This window comes from Nelumbo lutea, chromosome 3 (assembly GCF_056320005.1).
Source record: "Nelumbo lutea isolate HS-2025 chromosome 3, American lotus-T2T, whole genome shotgun sequence".
In the NCBI taxonomy this organism is placed as follows: domain Eukaryota; kingdom Viridiplantae; phylum Streptophyta; class Magnoliopsida; order Proteales; family Nelumbonaceae; genus Nelumbo; species Nelumbo lutea.
In genome coordinates, this window is record NC_142686.1 from 26,692,857 (window position 1) to 26,710,514 (window position 17,658).

General features: G+C 38.3%; 1 protein-coding gene across 4 annotated transcripts in view; it reads left to right on the forward strand.

The window, feature by feature from the left end:
• Positions 1–17,658, forward strand: part of LOC148863798 (WW domain-containing protein) — a 99,087-nt gene that overhangs the window by 45,841 nt on the left and 35,588 nt on the right. For all 4 annotated transcript variants that reach the window (XM_088979910.1, XM_088979912.1, XM_088979913.1 and 1 more), the window contains 3 exons: positions 8,878–8,958; positions 9,045–9,217; positions 9,394–9,450. In XM_088979910.1, coding sequence (XP_088836036.1) covers positions 8,878–8,958; positions 9,045–9,217; positions 9,394–9,450 — 311 coding nt within the window. The remainder of the gene's footprint in view (positions 1–8,877; positions 8,959–9,044; positions 9,218–9,393; positions 9,451–17,658) is intronic.

Genomic DNA, 17,658 nt, shown 5'->3' on the forward strand with positions numbered 1-17,658 from the left:
TTGTACTTGAGCAGAAATTTTCCTTTTTCTCTTCCAAGCTGCTTGAATGATATGGAACTTGAAAGAGCAACACTTTTTCTTTCATGTCTTGCTAGCTACTTGAATATAACAAACTTAGAAGCACTTTAACTTAGGCCGCAAGACATAAATACAAGATCAGATTGCTCTTCCTTTGAAGCTTAAACATTTCGGTTCTGGAGCAACATTCTTCTATCATCTCTTACAAATTGCTTAAATATGAAAACCTTGAAGCTCTTAGTAGTGATTTTGCATACCTGTAAGTGCTTAAGGTTGCAAGACTTCAACTCATCATTAGCACAAACCTTATGGTGAGTTTGTTAAAACACATATCAAATTGACCCAAGATCAACAAGAAACATTTCTGAGCCTCAATTGTGTTTAAGGATAGTTTTTCCTTATTTAGAATTTATACTTTGAACTCCAAATAGGGAGACTAGGGGTGAAAAAGGTTGATTAAAGAATTATGAAAATGGGTTAGTCAGAGATGAGGTTCAAAGTATTGATACCATGCGCCCTGTATTGGGCGTATTGTATCGTATCGTTAGGTTTCTGATACACCTGTTTAAAGGTGTTTTCAGGAAACCAATTTATATATATATATATTATATATCTAAATGAAAATTTGAAAAAAAACTAAAAAAAATCATGTGAGGTAAAAAACATTGATACACCCCTGCTGATACATTTGGTGTACCCGATACTTTAAACGTTAGTTGGAGAGCATTGGGTGGCAGCAATAAGGTCCAAATTGTGGAACCTATACACACGGGTACCTTGGCAATGGATCTAGTGGTAGGCTTGATGGGGCTAACTGTTAGGACCCGACTGTCAGTGCAGAAGCCCGAGCCCATTCACAGGGGGTACTGATACCAGATGGGGAGAAAGCATCTATTGTTGACCATAGGAACCCAGGTCCTTGTGCATGGCCAGCTTATGCCCGAGTATACACCACAAGGAATCCTCATGGACCTCACCACATCAGCTGAATTGGTTGAAACCTGCACCATTGAATCTGGAGTTAGTTATGATTTGCAATAACAAATATAAATAGTGGGCACCCCTGTGAGGGTATGGCGCATGAACAGTGATATTTTCTTCCTCTCCGACCTTCTTCTTTTCTCTATAGGAGGTGTGTTTTCCAGTTTCCCTCAAAGATGCACCTGTGTTGGGAAGTATCCCAACAAGAGCTAATGGGCTGTTTGACAACTGGAAGTGGTTGAACTGAATGACTTAATTACTTTGTCTTTTGATGGATATAGTAGTTCTATAAAATATTTAAAGGTGCAGTAATCAACTCAACTTGCCATTTAGCCATTTAGGAGGTCACAACCTACTTAATGTCTTGCTCACTAAATGGCAAATCAAGAAAGCATGTTCAGCCACTTCAACCATTATTTAGATGGCTTCTAAGGGTCTTAAAAGCTACCAGTTGGATTGTCTTACCTAGGTATTCTCTAGATACTGAGTTGCTTACTTTGAAAACAAATTGGCCACTAGGTTGGGTCCTGCTAGGCTGCTACAAATTTGAAGTGATCAATAGAAGATGAGGTTGTGGTCTTGGTGACTCCCTTTCTACCATAATAAAGTGCAAAGATAGATGGGATTATCCCCTTCAAGTGAGATGAGGAACTTGTTTGATGCCTCTTTCTTAGGTAAAATCCTTTGGAGATGCTTGAGAACTGCTGTGTTGTGGTGTGTTTGGACTTTGGAAAAAGAGGAATGAACAAACTCTTCAAAGATGTGAAAAGAGATTTTTAGGACATAATTGCTACTATCTATATCAAGGTAGCTCATTGGGTGAAAACCTTGGAAGCAAATAGCTGTTTCAATTCCACTAATACAATGGAGCCCACCTCATCCAACTTTCATTAAATTGATTTTTTTATCATTAATCTTGAACTGTATTAAATAAGGATGGAAGTGTCTCAGCATCTGAATTCTGAAAGGATGGAGAGAAGACAAGAGAAAGAAACAATATATCAACCATTATGTTGTAAATACATCAAGCCCCTTCTCTTGTATTCCCCAGAAAATATGTTTCTTGGTTACTCCATCTCTTGCAAGTGCATCAACTAAAGTATTGGCTGATCAAAGTATCCACTTGAACAACCAATTAATTACACTGATGGGTGTACTTTGGGAAACTCAGGAATTTCTGGGGTTGGGGGAGTATTTAGGGATAGTGAAGGAAATATACTTGACCAGTTATATGGTCCCAAAATTGAAGGTGGTTCAACCAGGGGAGAATTGAATGCCGTATTATAGGGGCTGAGAAGGGAAAACTTATTAGGTAGTAGGAATCTCTTCTTTCTCATCATTTTCACATGTCATTATAGGGTGGCTAGAGAGAAATCTGGAGGGATCTAGGAATGGGATGTATAGACTGTTTTTTTTTTGATCAGTAACTGAAATCAATTTTATTAAATCTGAAAAGAATATCAATCATGTTTATTATAAATAATTCATAAAAATATTCCCAAAGCACTTCCAAGTCCCAACCTTTGACTGTCCTTGTTATTAGCCCCTTTATTGATTTTCCTTAAATTATATTACCCTCTTGTTCATTATCTATAGTTCCTCAAAACAAATGGTTTCTCCTGGTGCCTTACTTTGCGATCATATCAGCCATAGCATTGCCATTCTTCATGCTCAGCTCTGTTTCTATTTTCCTTGCTTCCCTTACTATGTGTGTTTGTTTCCATGGAACTGGACAGTTTTGATTTAACCACCTTATGGTTATCCTTGAATAACCTTCATAATAAATTTTTCTACCTCAGTAACTTGTCCAACTTCAGTTCCTGAAGTACTGTCATTAATTCAGCTTCTATTGAATTGTTTTGCCCAATTTGTTCTAAATAGATAGCAGTCACTCCTTGCTCATGGTTTCAGTTTTTCAGAAAGCTCCCCCAATGCCTGAAAACCCAGGATTTCTTAGACTTCAGCCATCGAAGTTTAATTTTAAGAGATTCCTTGGTGGTGTTGATAATTCCACTCTTAGGAGATTTCTTGTTGAAGATGTAGGCTAGTAGCCACTAGTTGCCAACCTCTTATGATGTATTCTGTAAAATCTTTGAATGAAAGCAAAGCTTTGACTGGATGAGATGAACAGCAAATGGGATGGTGGGCACATTGGCTAAACAAGGGACTAGAAGACAACAACTTTTATTGGGCAAAAATCTGAAGTCTTTTCTGGTGGAGAATTTTCCACCTTGATGTAATTCCTTGAATTTGAAGTTCAATAAAATTTATCCTTACTGATAAAAAAAAGGGCAAAGGTTTGACCGGTAGCATCAATTTATCATTATATCTCTATCAATGCTTCTTTGGTGTGAGCTTCTTCCCTAAAAAGCCTTGTGTTCCTTTCTTCCTGGATGGATCAAGGATGGCTGCTCTCATACTTCTGCACATAATCTTCCCTCCTGGGTGGGGAGAAGAAGGTACCCTTGAAGAGACTTTCCAAGTCCTGAGGGACTGGCCACTTACATCCAAAGAGGTCAAAAAACAAACTCCAAATAGCAGTAGCAAAGGGGCAGGAAATTACCAAATGAAAGGTAGTTTAACCATTAGTCATTACACAGGTGTGAGGTGAGAATATGAGATATACTAGTCTAGTCTCCTTTTTTTGAAGAAACTCACAAATATTGATCTTTTGGTGTATCACCTTCCAACTAAATACCCTAATGTAGTAGGGTTGGTCCTTTGCAGATGACCTGAGAAAGCCTTGGAGGAGGGGGGAGGTAAGAGAGCTTGGAAAAAGGAGGCACAAGAGAAGGAAGTCAAGGTATTGGGCTATTGGCTGTCCAATACTTTTATAAGCAAAGAAGCAATGTTCTAAGATTTGGACCAAACACAAAATCAGAATCCTTGTTGGCCCTGGGTCAAATGGTTTGACTGCAAGTCACATAAACAATATATGTGATATATTTTGTAATTTATATTATATTTGAACGTTGTGACTAGATAAATGCAAAACAAAAGAACGACCCTCTTGTTGGGAATTAGATCTTGCTCTTTGCTCCCCTCTTTGTAGAAAATGGAGAAATGAATTGATCGATTCATCAGATCCTAGGCTGGGATTCAATTCTTCCTATTAATGTTTTAAGGTTTCCATTGATTTAGTGACCCAGGTGGGTTGTGAAAATCGGCTGGTCATTGAAACCCGATTGATTTTCAATGGTTTTGCTAGGTTTTGATCTGTTCCACTGGTTTTTCAATAACTTGAAAATCGGGACTTAAAAAAATCTGAATGCTTTCTGCTTCCCAGGTTGACTGGTCCAACCATACAATACGAGTTTTATGATATTGTTTATAAGTGTTTAAGTTAAAGGATACACCTTCAAGAAAATCAACAATTCCATAGCAGTGGACATTTCAACATTTGCACAGTGGGGGTAGTTTTATTTTTATTCAGAGAAAAGGCAATAGATATTAGGGAATTTCTCTTTAAGTGGTCATTCACCCTTTTGATAAGTCTTTCCAGAGCTTAACCTTCCTACCATTTGAAGCATTATATTGAACCCAAAGAAGAAAGAAATCGAGAATTGTCACAATTGATTTCTATCAAGATGTCAAGAAGGCCTAAAATCCACCTTGGCGTCCCAACCAATGGGAGCAAGTCTACCAGTACTTTCGATGAACATGTTTGCTGACTTCATGAACAATATGGAGTTAATGGACGTCCCAATTCAGGGTAATAGATTCACTTGGACCAATAACCAATCTGTCCTGACCCTGGTTAGGCTTACCCTTCCTAGACCGATGTCCGAAGCCCTATTCAGCTTGTTTGTGGTCTCCATGAGACAGTCAAATCCCCGTTTAAGTTTGAAAATGCTTGGTTTGAGGAGGAAAATCTTATCCCCTTAATCAGCTCTGTGTGGAATGAGTTGCAAGTGGAGGGTTCTAGTTCTTTCGTTATGGCATCAAAATTAAAGGCTGTCAAGGGTAAACTAAAAATTTGGAGTAAGGAGAAGAATATGAAGTGGGTTACTGATAACTGATAAGAAGGCTTTGTTGAGCACCATTGTTGAGATTGACAGAGCTGAAGAGGCCGGTCCTTTGTCTGAAGATCTGAGACTTAAGAGGTCAATTGCAAAAATCAGGTATGATAAGATGGCAGTTGAGGAAGAAAGGAAGTGGAGACAAAGAGCTAAATCCATTTGGCTTAAAGAGGGAGATAAAAATACAAAGTTCTTTCACAAAATGGAAAATGCTTGTGCTAGGTTCTCTTCAATCAGCAAGCTGGTGTGGGAGGACAGGTGTGGTGAGTTTAGTTCTGAAGTTAAATTTGTAGCTACTTCTTTTTATAAGAACCTTTATAAAGAGAAGTGGGTTCAGAGACCTTTTCCCTCCGAGCTCCAATTTAATAAGTTAAATGAAGAGCAGAAAATCTGGTTAGAGAGACCATTCTCAGAAGAGGAAATTAAGGGTGCAGTAAAGAAGCTAGAAAATGATAAATCACCGGGTCCTGATGGGTTCTCTAATCTATTCTACTTAAAATGTTGGGATATTGTGAGGAGTGATCTGATGCAGGTATTTCGGGCATTTCACACTAATGCCTCCTTTCAGAGAAATCTGAATGCAACTTTCATCAATCTTATTCCAAAAATTGAGGGGGCTGTCAATATAAAGGACTTTAGGCCCATTAGTCTCTTGCACAATTTCTACAAAATCTTGGCTAAGGTTTTGGCTGAAAGAATAAAGTGTGTGTTAGGCAGTGTTATTTCTTGTAACTAAAGTGCTTTTGTCCCGGGTAGACAGATGGTTGACTCTATTCTCATTGCCAATGAACTGCTGGAGTCCAGAAGAAGAGAGGGGACCCCAGGTGTTCTGTGTAAACTGGATATTGAAAAATCTTATGATCATGTTAACTGGCACTGATTGGATCTGGTTTTGGAGAAAATGAATTTTGGGCAGGTTTGGAGAAATTGGATCAGAGTTTGTATTAAGACTCCTAAGTTCTCCATCTTAGTTAACAGGCAAATGACGGGATTTTTTGGAAGTTCAAGAGGTTTGAGGCAAGGTGATCCTCTCTCTCCCCTACTCTTCATTTGCGTCATGGAAATTTTATCTATATTTAGCAAGAAGGCTGCTGAGAATGGGCTTTGGGAGGGCTTTGCAATTGCTCCGGGAAAAGAAAACGTTAATATTCTTCAATTTTATGATGACACCTTATGCTTTGTTGATGCTTCTCCTAATCAACTGGAGGTGGTGCTTGGAATTTTGAGTTGGTTTGAGGTGGTGTCTGGCTTCAAAGTTAATTTGAGTAAATCTCAGATTATCCCTGTAGGTCTTGTTACAAATCTAGAAGTTTGTGTAGAAGTTATGGCTTGTCAGACTGCCCATCTTTCCCTCAAGTACTTGGGGTTCCCTCTTGGAGCTAAATATACTTCCTCTCAGATTTGGAATCTAGTGGTTGAAAGAATGGAGAAGAAATTGGCTTCCTGGAAAGCTAAATACCTCTCTTTCAGGGGGAGAGTGATTTTGATTAGGAGTACTCTTTCTAATCTACCTACTTACTTCCTCTCCCTCTTTCTTATTTCTTCCAAAGTGGCTAACAGATTGGAGCAACTATAGAAAAGTTTTCTCTGGAGAGGTTGGGAGGAGGAGAAGGTTCATGTTGTAAACTGGGATCAAGTGTGTCTTCCTAAGGAAGTTGGAGGGTTGGGAATAAGAAAATTGAAGAAATTCAATTCTGCCCTTCTGTGTAAATGGCTTTGGAGATTTGCAAATGAAAGAAATGCTTGGTGGAGAAAGCTGATTGTGGACAAATATGGAGTGGATTGGGGTGATTGGAGATCCAATTTTCCTATTTCAAGAGGGATAAGCTCCATTTGGACAGGTATAATGAAGAACGCTAATTTATTTGAGGAAGGAATCGGTTACAACTTGGGAAATGGGGAAATAATTAAATTTTGGAAAGATTCTTGGTGTTCTGAAGTGTGTCTGAAAGATGCCTTTACTCTCTTGTATCAAATTTCTGTAAATCAGGACTCCTTGGTGGCTGAGAATTTCAATGTGGATGGTAACTCTTTCAGTTGGAACCTAACTTGTAGGAGGCGCTTCTTTGACTGGGATATTGAGGAGTATGCAATTCTGTTGGGCCTGTTCCAGAACCAGAGGATCGACCCAAACATGGAGGATGCTTGGAGATGGAAATGGGAAGCTGATGGCAGGTTTTCTGTAAAGTCTATGTTCAGTAAGTTGACAAGTTCAGGCCAGGAAAACTTTCCGACTAGGCAGGTTTGGAGTTCAATCAGTCCTTCTAAAGTGAAGTTTTTGCTCTGGACAATGGCTTTAAATAAATGTGTATCCAAAGTTAATCTAGTGAAATGTGGCATACAGATATCGGACATGTCATGTGGCTTATGCGGTGGCGTAGTAGAAACTACTGAACATCTGGCCTTACATTGCCCAGTCTCGATATATATTTGGAGGCATTTTCTTCAAGCTTTGGAAATCAGCTGGGTAATGCCAAATTCTGTCAAGGATCTTCTGTTGTGTTGGCAGATTGAGGGTCTCAGCAAGAAATGTATCTTGGTTTGGAAGACTATCCCGTCTGCTGTGCTTTGGACTATTTGGATTGAAAGAAATAACAGAATTTTTCAGGGCAAAGCTAAATCCTCAGAGGAAATGGTGCAGAAAGCTGTGGGTAAACTTCTGTCCTGGGTGTCGGCAACGGAGGTGTTTAAAAATCAGAATTTGACTGTTATTTAGATCTCAGAACTGGATGTATCTGTAATTTGTGGTGGCTCTAGGCATCCTCTAATGGCATAGGCTCCCTTGTACTGGCTCTTGTTTTAATAAATTACCTTACCTTTTCAAAAAAAAAAAAAGATTACAACATTCCACAACTTATAACATCAATAGGAAAACCCCATAACCATTTTCTCAACAATGAAATATTCTCCTCATTAGTTCACCCAACCCCAAGCCTTGTCCCTTTTCCTCCTACAAACCATGGCCTAATTAATAAGATGCCATTTTTAATTCACTTGGTTTCTAAAGGAAATCTCTCATAATCTTCTCTAAATTTTTTGCAACTTTCACTGGGACCTTGGAACATCGAACGGAAATCAACAGACAGATAGGCTAAAGTTGATTTGATAAGGGTGGTTCTTCCCCCAAAGAGAGATAATTTCTCTTCCACAACATAAGCCACTTCGAATCAATCCCATACTGGGTTCCAAAAGCTAAGGGATCTAGGATTACTGCCTAATGAAAACCTAGATGGCTTAAAGGCTAAGATAGCACCCTACACACCCAGATAGCTAGACCTTCTTCCTCTCTTGGATCCAAGTTTATCACAGCTAAACAACTTTTGCCCAGATTGATTCTCAGGTTCAAAAATCCTGTCCAACGGATGGATCAACAGCCTCATATTGATATCAAAGAATTGATTAAGGGGATTAGAGTATGTATCACTTATGTACTTTGATTTGCAAACAGCTTTGAAGATGCTCTGGCCAAACAAGGGGCAACAAGTAATCAGATGTTCTGGTCTAATGCCCCAATGGGGGTAATTATAATTTAGACTGGCTAGCCACATGAAAAGAAATCAGTGTTGTACAGGTTTATACAGTTTTGCACATTATCAATAAAATTTAGACAGTTACTCATAAAAAAAATCCCTTGTAAAAAGACCAGGAGTATCCTTATAATGATGACAAAAACTATAGATACAGGAATTATCCCATTATCCTCCCGTATTATATTGATAAATTGCTCCTAATCTTGTTGTTAATAAAAATGATAACAATAATAATAAAAAACTTATTTATCCTTATTCAGGTTGTCCTCTAAATGCTTTGATACCATGTATCTTCCAAATAGAAGTGCTAACTCTTTCTTTAACTACAGGCAACCTAGAAATTGGGAATGGATATGGTGTCCCAGGTGGAAGTGCTTATTATGGTGCCCCAAGGCCTACTACCACATCTGGTATGTTCCAACCTCTTCCAATACTGGCTTGCTTCCTTGAGTTTACACTGATGCTGATTCTCACTTTATGAGTTTTAATTCTTCAGGAGTGTCTGGGCTTGAAATCCAGGAAAAGGGCAAGAATAATCCTGAAGTGGAGAAAGAATCAGAATCTAATTCTGTTCCAAAAGAGTTGCCTGTTTACCTCAAGCAGAAGTTAAGAGCCAGGGGTATTCTCAAAGATGAAACAGCAAAAGGGTGTTCTGTGACAACTGACAAAGCAAGTACTTGCCATCTATAGTTACATGCTCTGATGAAATTTGTTTTTCTAATTTTTTTCCTTTATCCAAAGTTGACTGCAAGTTAAATACTAATGATTATGTCAACTTATTCAACCTACCATCCAGACACATGTTTTTATTTCTTTCATAATTTATTGGTGATTATGAATTTCAGAATTTGGGAGCTCAAACAACTCAACCTGCAACTGTTGTAAAGTTGCCTCCTGGATGGGTTAGTCCCTCTTTTTATTTGTTTATTTTCTGCTTTTTATTGCAGTGCTTTAGTGGCTGTACACTATTTTGTTTTGATGGTATAATAACTTCACCTTTATTAATTACTACTTCAATAATTGAATATCTTGCAGTATATGTCTGGTCACAGTACTTTATGTTATTGAATTTCTTGATGTAACATGTTATGCATGATTTCAAATATTGAAGCCATAATTGGGTGGACTCAAATCTTATAATGATATTACATAAAAGTCAGCCAAGCTCTCTTGACACATTTTTTTTTTTTTGAGAGCAACTATACTAAGAATAGTTCCACTGGGTTCCTCCCAACTCAGTGTTTGAATTCCTTTTGCAATGGCCTGGGTTACCTTGAGTAAAAGAGGTGCTCTTTATGGAAAGGCAATTCTCCATGTGGTATGGTGGTGCATTTGGCAGGAGCGTAATGAAAGAATCTTTGAATATAAGTGTTCTCCCTTGGAAGAGTTAAAAGGAAGGGTGATCTGTGATCTTCCGGATGAACTCCTGGGCGAAGGTTTCTAGTATTTTTAGAGGCACATCTATTGGAGATGTATTTCTTATACATCCTGTATACCCTTCCCTCTTTTTGTTAATGAAAGTTATCTTTTCTTAAGAAAACTATAGTAAGAATAGTAGAAGTGACAAGAGGGGTCCTTTTCCCTTAAAACGGTACTAAACCTTACTTTAATGGTGTGTAGCTCTTATTTTTCTGATAATTTTTAATGGTGTTAGCTCTTGGGAAAACTGGTTAATCTAGGATATGAGGGGTCCTAAGGAATGGTTCAGTAGTTGGTGACTCTCCTACTCGGGGCCTACTGTGAAGGTTAACATGATCAATGAGTAGATATTGAAGGTGTTTTGTGCACTCCTCTTTTTTGATGAATAATGAGAATTTCATTAAGATTATGTAAAAACTATCAATAGATACAGCATGAAAATTTCAAGAGGCGCAAGCTACAGCCTAAAAAACAAACAATATTTTTTTTTATGGTAAAAAGAAAATTCATTAAAAGGGAATAGATTGCCGTCTAGAAGGTGATAAGGAATCACCTGCAAACAAAACAGAACAGTATTGCTAGGGAGAAGAATTAAAATAATCCATCCAAATAATATCTCCCAATTTGTCCCCCAAATCCTCCCTAGAAACTTGGTTAAATTCTAGAGATGACAAACCCAGTCTGCAATCGAGTTGCTAACAGCTGCTACAATCTTGTCCAGATTCCAATATTTGTCTTTCTTGCTTCCTCTTAATTTCGGCCATGTACAAAAAAATTTCTGCAGCAGATTCTGGCTGAAAATCTGTTAATCTGAAATGGTCTTGCTTCCTCTGCCCATTCCCCAATATTATCACCCCAAGTTTCGTTCTTTATTTTCAAACTGAAAGCCTCCAACTTCGAATCTTGCAGTAGAACTACATCTGGCACAATCTTTCTTAATACATTCCTAACTATTGTTCTTCTTCTTTCTTTTCTCAGCCCCCTCACATTCCGGGAAACCAGTTTCATCTTCTGAAACCTCTCTCCCCCTGACCCCTAATTTTACAATATTACAATTGTGCCAAAAATAAATTGTCCCCAAGTACCCCTTGCTTAGCTAGAGAATCTGCCAGCCCATTATCTGATTTCCTCTCCCACTGAACTCTCATTGTTTTGTGCATTCCCCTTTTAGAAGCAACAATTGGACAGGGATGCAGAAATTACACACGACTGCCCAAATTCTTTTTGTTATAACATAAACTTAAACAGCCGGGGTACAACAAAATACTTTTGTTGAGAAGAAGAATAAAAACCATGATTTATGTCTTCAAATAAGCCGAGTAGAGAATTGAAAGAAAGGACTTTTGGCTGACGTATCCTTGGAAGGGGCCAGTGTATACTGAAGCCAAACTGTTTGTATGAAGAAATCGAAGGATCCTCTGAAGCAACACTAAAAATATGGAAGAAAAGAAGAGGATAATACTGGAGAAAGATACCCTGGATTTTTATAAACCTTGAAGGGTGGCACTAAAGGAAGGCAAAGTTAAGAAAAATGGGTTCGTTGCTGCATGCTACTACACAATCAGAATGGGACATAACTACCATGGAAGATTCCTTAAAATTATAGAGTTCTTCTCCCAGGAATGTAGAGAAATCATATTCTTGTTGGAAGGGAAAGAAAGGTCTAGGGTGGACTAACATGGAAGATGTACATGCACCAAAGGAATTCATTAGTTGATGACATGAAGATAGACAGTGCCAGGTCCATTTGGGAGAAGACAAAAACAGTATTGATGAGGATAACAGAAAATAAGAAACATTCATGAGTGCATCTCTGATGAGAAAAGTGATGTGTGGTGATTATCTATGTGACTCGTCCTAGGAAGCAGCAATAGCAGTTTTGGCATCAAGACCATTGCTTAAGTGGTACCAAGTGCTAGAGCAGGTTGAAGAAGGAACATCTTACAGTAATCAAGCCAATCATACCCAATAGTATCATTATCTTCACTTCACAAAATGCATCGACCTTCTATTATTGTATCTACTGAACATTGGAATAGGGGAATATAAATAGATAACACTATACTAGTGCACATTGAGGGTTAACCACAAAGTTGAGGTAATATGCCATCTGAGATCACTATTAGACCTGTGATTTAAAAGGCATGCCTAGGCACACAAGTGAGGTACATTTTAGGTGGTTTGTGCCTTGCATAGGCCTAGAAGCAGCCCCTTTGAACAGGTGTATACCTTGTGTGCCTAGACATGTGCCTAGTGCACTTTGTGCATTAGCTCAATCTCACACGCCTTTGTTAAATCTTGTGCTCTCATTCTTCCTAATAAAAGATATTTTTTAAAAGGTTAAAATTGTAAAGCCATTTTTTTGTAGGGATTAAGAATTTAAGACGCTAACATGGATTTGTTTGGGCTTGCCTCAAGGGGCTTGGTACAAAGGCAGCTTATAGAATTAGGAATGAAGTATGTTTAACATCATATTATCTATTTGAAATAGTGCAATTATGAAAGAAATAAAGAAATTGAAAGTTTAACATACTTGAATATGTTTTATATGCTATGTTTGTTTGCATTTTCACTTTTATATGTGTAAATACATGTAGGCAACCGTCGCAGAATCTGCGATGAAGGTCATAATAACATAAAGGTAACCATCACAGAACTTGCGATGAAGGTTATGCCCACTGCTAGAGCAAATGTGATCGCATAACCAAGAACCAAAATTGTAGTGGACTCACATGTCTCCCAAACCCCAGAAAAGCTGCGGTGCTACTTGCGATTTCGTACCATCCTTTCATTGCTAGCGATGCCACCTTGAGTGTAAGCATGACTACAAGAGGAGACACTATGATGGCAACAGAAAGTTTAGGACACAACAATGCGAGTAACAAATCACAGAATACCACAAGACATGTTCAACACCGCATCCACAATAAAGTTTATGCATTATTACATCCACATTACTACCTAACCCAACATTGCAAAAGGTTATTAAAACAACGCGTGATGCAACCACAACATTGAGTCATTTGTGATGCCACTCCCAAACACTAAGACATTTCTGTGAGAGACATCACACCACATGACTATGGGTGTGCTTCTAGAAGGGGCTGTAGTTACGAATGTGCTCACATGTAGACTTAAGGGCAGGAACTCCCAATCCTAGGAGATTCTTGTGGACATGTGGTGAAACCCCGAGTTGCTTACTTGTATTAGATCTAACAAACTGACTACCTTCCTGAAAGTGGGAAAGCTTCCTTCCGTCTTCTCCCTCATTTCCTCCTATAGCTAGCCCTTCTTTCTTTATAAATAAGGGGGGCTCAACGCCCTCCACATGAGATCACTGTGAGAGCCTTAGCATTCCAGCTTTCTGCCTCTTTCAGTGTCTTCCTCTCCTTTTCCTAGCCTTTGCCCTTACATCCTCACTCGACCCCCCAATCATCTACCATCCTTTAGGTAGACCCCCACAATAGCCTTACCCTTCAACCTACAATATGTTATGGTCATGTAGTTTAATTTGAGCTAATAAGATTTTTAAAATATTTAATTTAAAATCAAAGTTTTGCATTTTTAATTAATATTATTTAATAATTTCTTAATTTATTTTAAATTTTAACAATTTTTGCATATATATTTTTTATTTTTAAAATTTTCTGCCTTGCTTCAAAAAGGCGCATGCCTTGCCTTGTGCCTTGCAACTCGGGCACAAAATGTCCTTTGTGTGTTTTTTGTGCCTTGTGCTTTTACAACATAGGGTCTCTCTCCATTTAAGTTTAAGAACATGTGGCTGACACACCCATGTTTTGTGTCGAAGGTTGAGGAGTGGTGGACAACAAACAAAATGGGAGGGAAAGATATTTGTAAGGAAGTTGTAGGCTTTGAAGGCAAAGATCAAAGATTAGAATAGATTACATTTTAGAAGATTGGAGGAAAGTAACGAAGATTTGATTAAATAGAGGAAATAGATAGGAAGAGCATGGTTTGTTAAATGAAGATGAGAGGAGGGAGAGATTGAGCCTAAATAAAGAAGTGGAAGAGATTCTATTGAGGGAAGAAATAAGTTGGAGACAGAGTTCTAGGGTTAGATGGAGATGTTCCATGCTCGCTAATGGTAAATGGTAGGAGGAAGAACTTTGTATCTATGTTGGAGGCGGAGTGCAGGGTAATTACTTAATAGGAGGATATTGCAAAATTGATCAAAAAAAAAGGAGGATATTGCAAAAGTCTTTGTGGATCACTTTGAATTGATTTATAAGTGGCATTTTATTGTAGGGTGGAAAATAGAGGGTCTAGATTGGCATATAGTGGAAGGGAGACATTGTTTTATGTTGGAGAGGAGGCTTTAATTGGAAGAAATAAAGGAAGCATTATTCTCGATGGTTAGATCAAAGGCATCGGATCCTAATGGTTTTACCATGACCTTCTATCATGATTGTTGGGGCGTTTTAAAAGATGACTTCTTTAGGGTGCTTAGTTTATTCCATAATCGTGGGGTCATTAATCCGGTAGCTAATGCAACTTTTATCATTTTGATCCCCAAGAAGACTGATGCTTGCCATCCCAAAGACTTTAGGCCAATTAGTTTGGTTACCAACATATACAAAATTGTTGCAAAGGTCTTATCTTTGAGAATAAAGAAAATTTTCCCCTTCATTATCACATGTTCCCATGTGGTCTTCATTTAGGGTAGACAAATAACAAATTGGATTCTCACTGCAAATGAATGTGTGAAGGAATGGAAAAGATTAGGGGAAAGGGTGTGGTGGTTAAACTGGATCTTGAAAAAGCCTATGATCTTGTGGATTGGGAATTCCTAGTAGATATTAGGAGGAGATGTTGATTCTGGTAAAGATGGTGAAAATGGATCAAGGGGTGTTTACACAGTTGTCATTTCTTGGTGATAATGAATGGAGTTGTGAAGGATTTCTTTGGAGCTATTAGAGGGCTAAGGCAAGATGATCCATCATCCTTGTTTACTCTTATTGCAAATCTGATGAGCAGACTTATATCTAGGGTAGATAGGATGTAGTTGATTAGAGGATGGAGTGTAGGAAGAGAACGGATTGCGGTGGCCCATTTACAATTTCTTGATGATGTTATTATTTTCTATGATGGCGAGAACAGACAAAGGTTTGAAAACTTGAAGTTGATGGTGAGGTTGTTTTAGAGGATGTCCAATTTGAAGGTTAATTGGAGGAAGAATTTGATAGTAGGACTAAATATAGAGGAGGAAGAGCTAGGGTCTATGGCCAAAACCTTAGGGTGTGCTTGATGTGAGTGTTTGTTGAACTATTTAAGTCTTCCTTTAGGTGCCATCCCTAGAATCAATATCTTTTGGAATATTGTAGTAGTGAAGGTGGATAAGAGATTGGCAGCTTGGAAAGGCAATTATTCCATTGAGGGCAGGCTAACTCTTATTAAATCCAGCTTAGCTAGACCTACCTGTTTATTCCACAAATAGTTGTCAGGAAAGTTGAGAAGTTGATGAGAGATTTCCTTTGTGAACCTGGGGAGGGAAATTGGAAACAGCTTCTCTATATGTACAGGGGTAAGGTTGCATACATCTGTCCCTCCCTAGACATTGCATTGGTGGGAGCCTCATGCACTGGGCAACCTAGGGAGGGAAAGAAGGATCATTTGATGAGGTAGGAGATAGTGATGCAAGGGAAGAGGAGGGAGGTTTGGGAATATGCAAAATAAACAAGAATTTGTCTCTCCTCAGAAAATGGTTGTGGAGATTTCCAATGGAGAATGATAAAGTATGGCATGATGTTGTGGCTAGTAGACATGGGTTCTTGGAAAATGGATGGGATGTTGGGGTGCTATACAACAATGTCTCAAAATGTGGAAACGTTACGCAAGGTGTTCCACTACCTGGAGGCGTGAGGCATAGTTCAGAATGTAAGAGGCGTAAGCCTCCTTTAAGAGGAGGGGGATGAGGGGGTCCGGGGTCTTTTCCTTCCTTTTTGCAAATTCACTGTGGAGACCCATCCTTGCAAATTCATTTTATTCCTTGTTTTCTTCCAGACTGTCAATCATTTTCCCCATTTCTATTGCTTTCAACTCAAATAATACATTTATTAATTGCTAGATTCTTTCTCCCTCCTCCCTGTCCTCAACTGTTTCTTTCCCTATCCTTAACCATTCCATATTGGTCATTTTCACAGGTAATTTTGGATAAATCTGGATTTGAGCTAGACAGAGAAAGTGGATTCAAGGTTTTCTGTGGATGGAAATTTGGTAACATTAAGTAGAAAACAAACAATAGTGGCTGGATTGTGTTGTGGGGCAAAGTACCCTGCCATGGCACATGGGGTGGCTGATGTTTTGTGAATAAGAAATTTGTTAACTAAATTGGATTTTCCCATGACTGGTTCAGTATCTCTTTGTTGCGACATTAAGGTAGCAATTAAAATAGCACCTAACCTGGTTTAACATGACAAAACCAAACATATTGAGGTTGATAAATATTTCATCTGTGAGAAGGTGGAGAAGGATGAAAATAGTCTTCCATTTGTAATCTTGAAGGAGCAGTTAGCTAATTGTAATCACAAAGAGTGTCACCAGCTCGCCCTAGTGAACGTTGTTACAAGTTGGGTATGCATGATACTAATGACCCAACTTGAGGGAGACTGTTGTAATTACTTAGTTATTAGGTGTTGGGGTAGAAGTGTCTTTTTGTTCTTTTAAAAATGAATTGGCAGTTTTGGCACTGTCAGACATTGATTGTTTTCTTCCATTCTTCTGCTGTCTTTTTTCTTTTTGCTTCTTCTTTTCATGTCCTATGACAGATTGTAGAAAAAAAAGAAGTAACTCACTGGTATCTGCATTAGCAATCAAATCTTGGCTATAGCATCTAAGTAGTTAGATCCAAGTTGAGTTTTTCAACTCTGGTTTCAAATTCTTTAGATGCTGTGTCAGCATGAACCTGGGTCACTTTATTGGGTGCATATAGTTTTGTATTAGTACCAATTTGGTGAGTATAGTGCTTTGGAAGTGGTAAAGTTTGTGCCCATGTAGTGAGATTATCAGATATGTTTGGATTATTGGTAGATGCAATAGAAATTTAGTTTGGCCAAAGGGGTTAAGACTTGACTTTTATTTGTGGTTCAATATTCGTGCTGGTTGATGTTGAGACTTGGAGCTGACTAGGTTGAGTTGGTTTGTGCTCATTGCCTCAAATACTTGAACCATCCAACCTTTTCTTCCCCAACTTGGTTCTGGTTGTAAACTAAGTTTGGTGAGGGTCTATGGACTCTGAATTCTCTACTAGTTGATGTAGATTCCTTCATTGTAATGGAATTCATGCTCCATTGCTTAATTGGCAAGTATTTGATTTGTGACTAGGACTTCTCTATGTGATCTATCTTCACGTTTGAAATTATAATAAGTACTTGTGTGAATGCATGATTGCCTCCTTTGCTGGAGCTTCTTTATTATTCCCGACAGAATAATGCACCTCATGGTGGAGGAACATATCTGTATAGCTGTCATTAATATTCTCCAGCATTTTATTGACTCTTTTTTCTACAAGCAACTATCTGAAACTCTCCTATATCAGAGGAAGATTGGATAGTCTATGTCATTGTCATTTTCTTTCTTTTGACTTTTGAATTCCTTTACTGATGTTATATTAGAGTTTGTGCTTTGTCTCTGTAATGATTCTTAGCAGATTTCAGCTTTTTCTGCTGATGTCA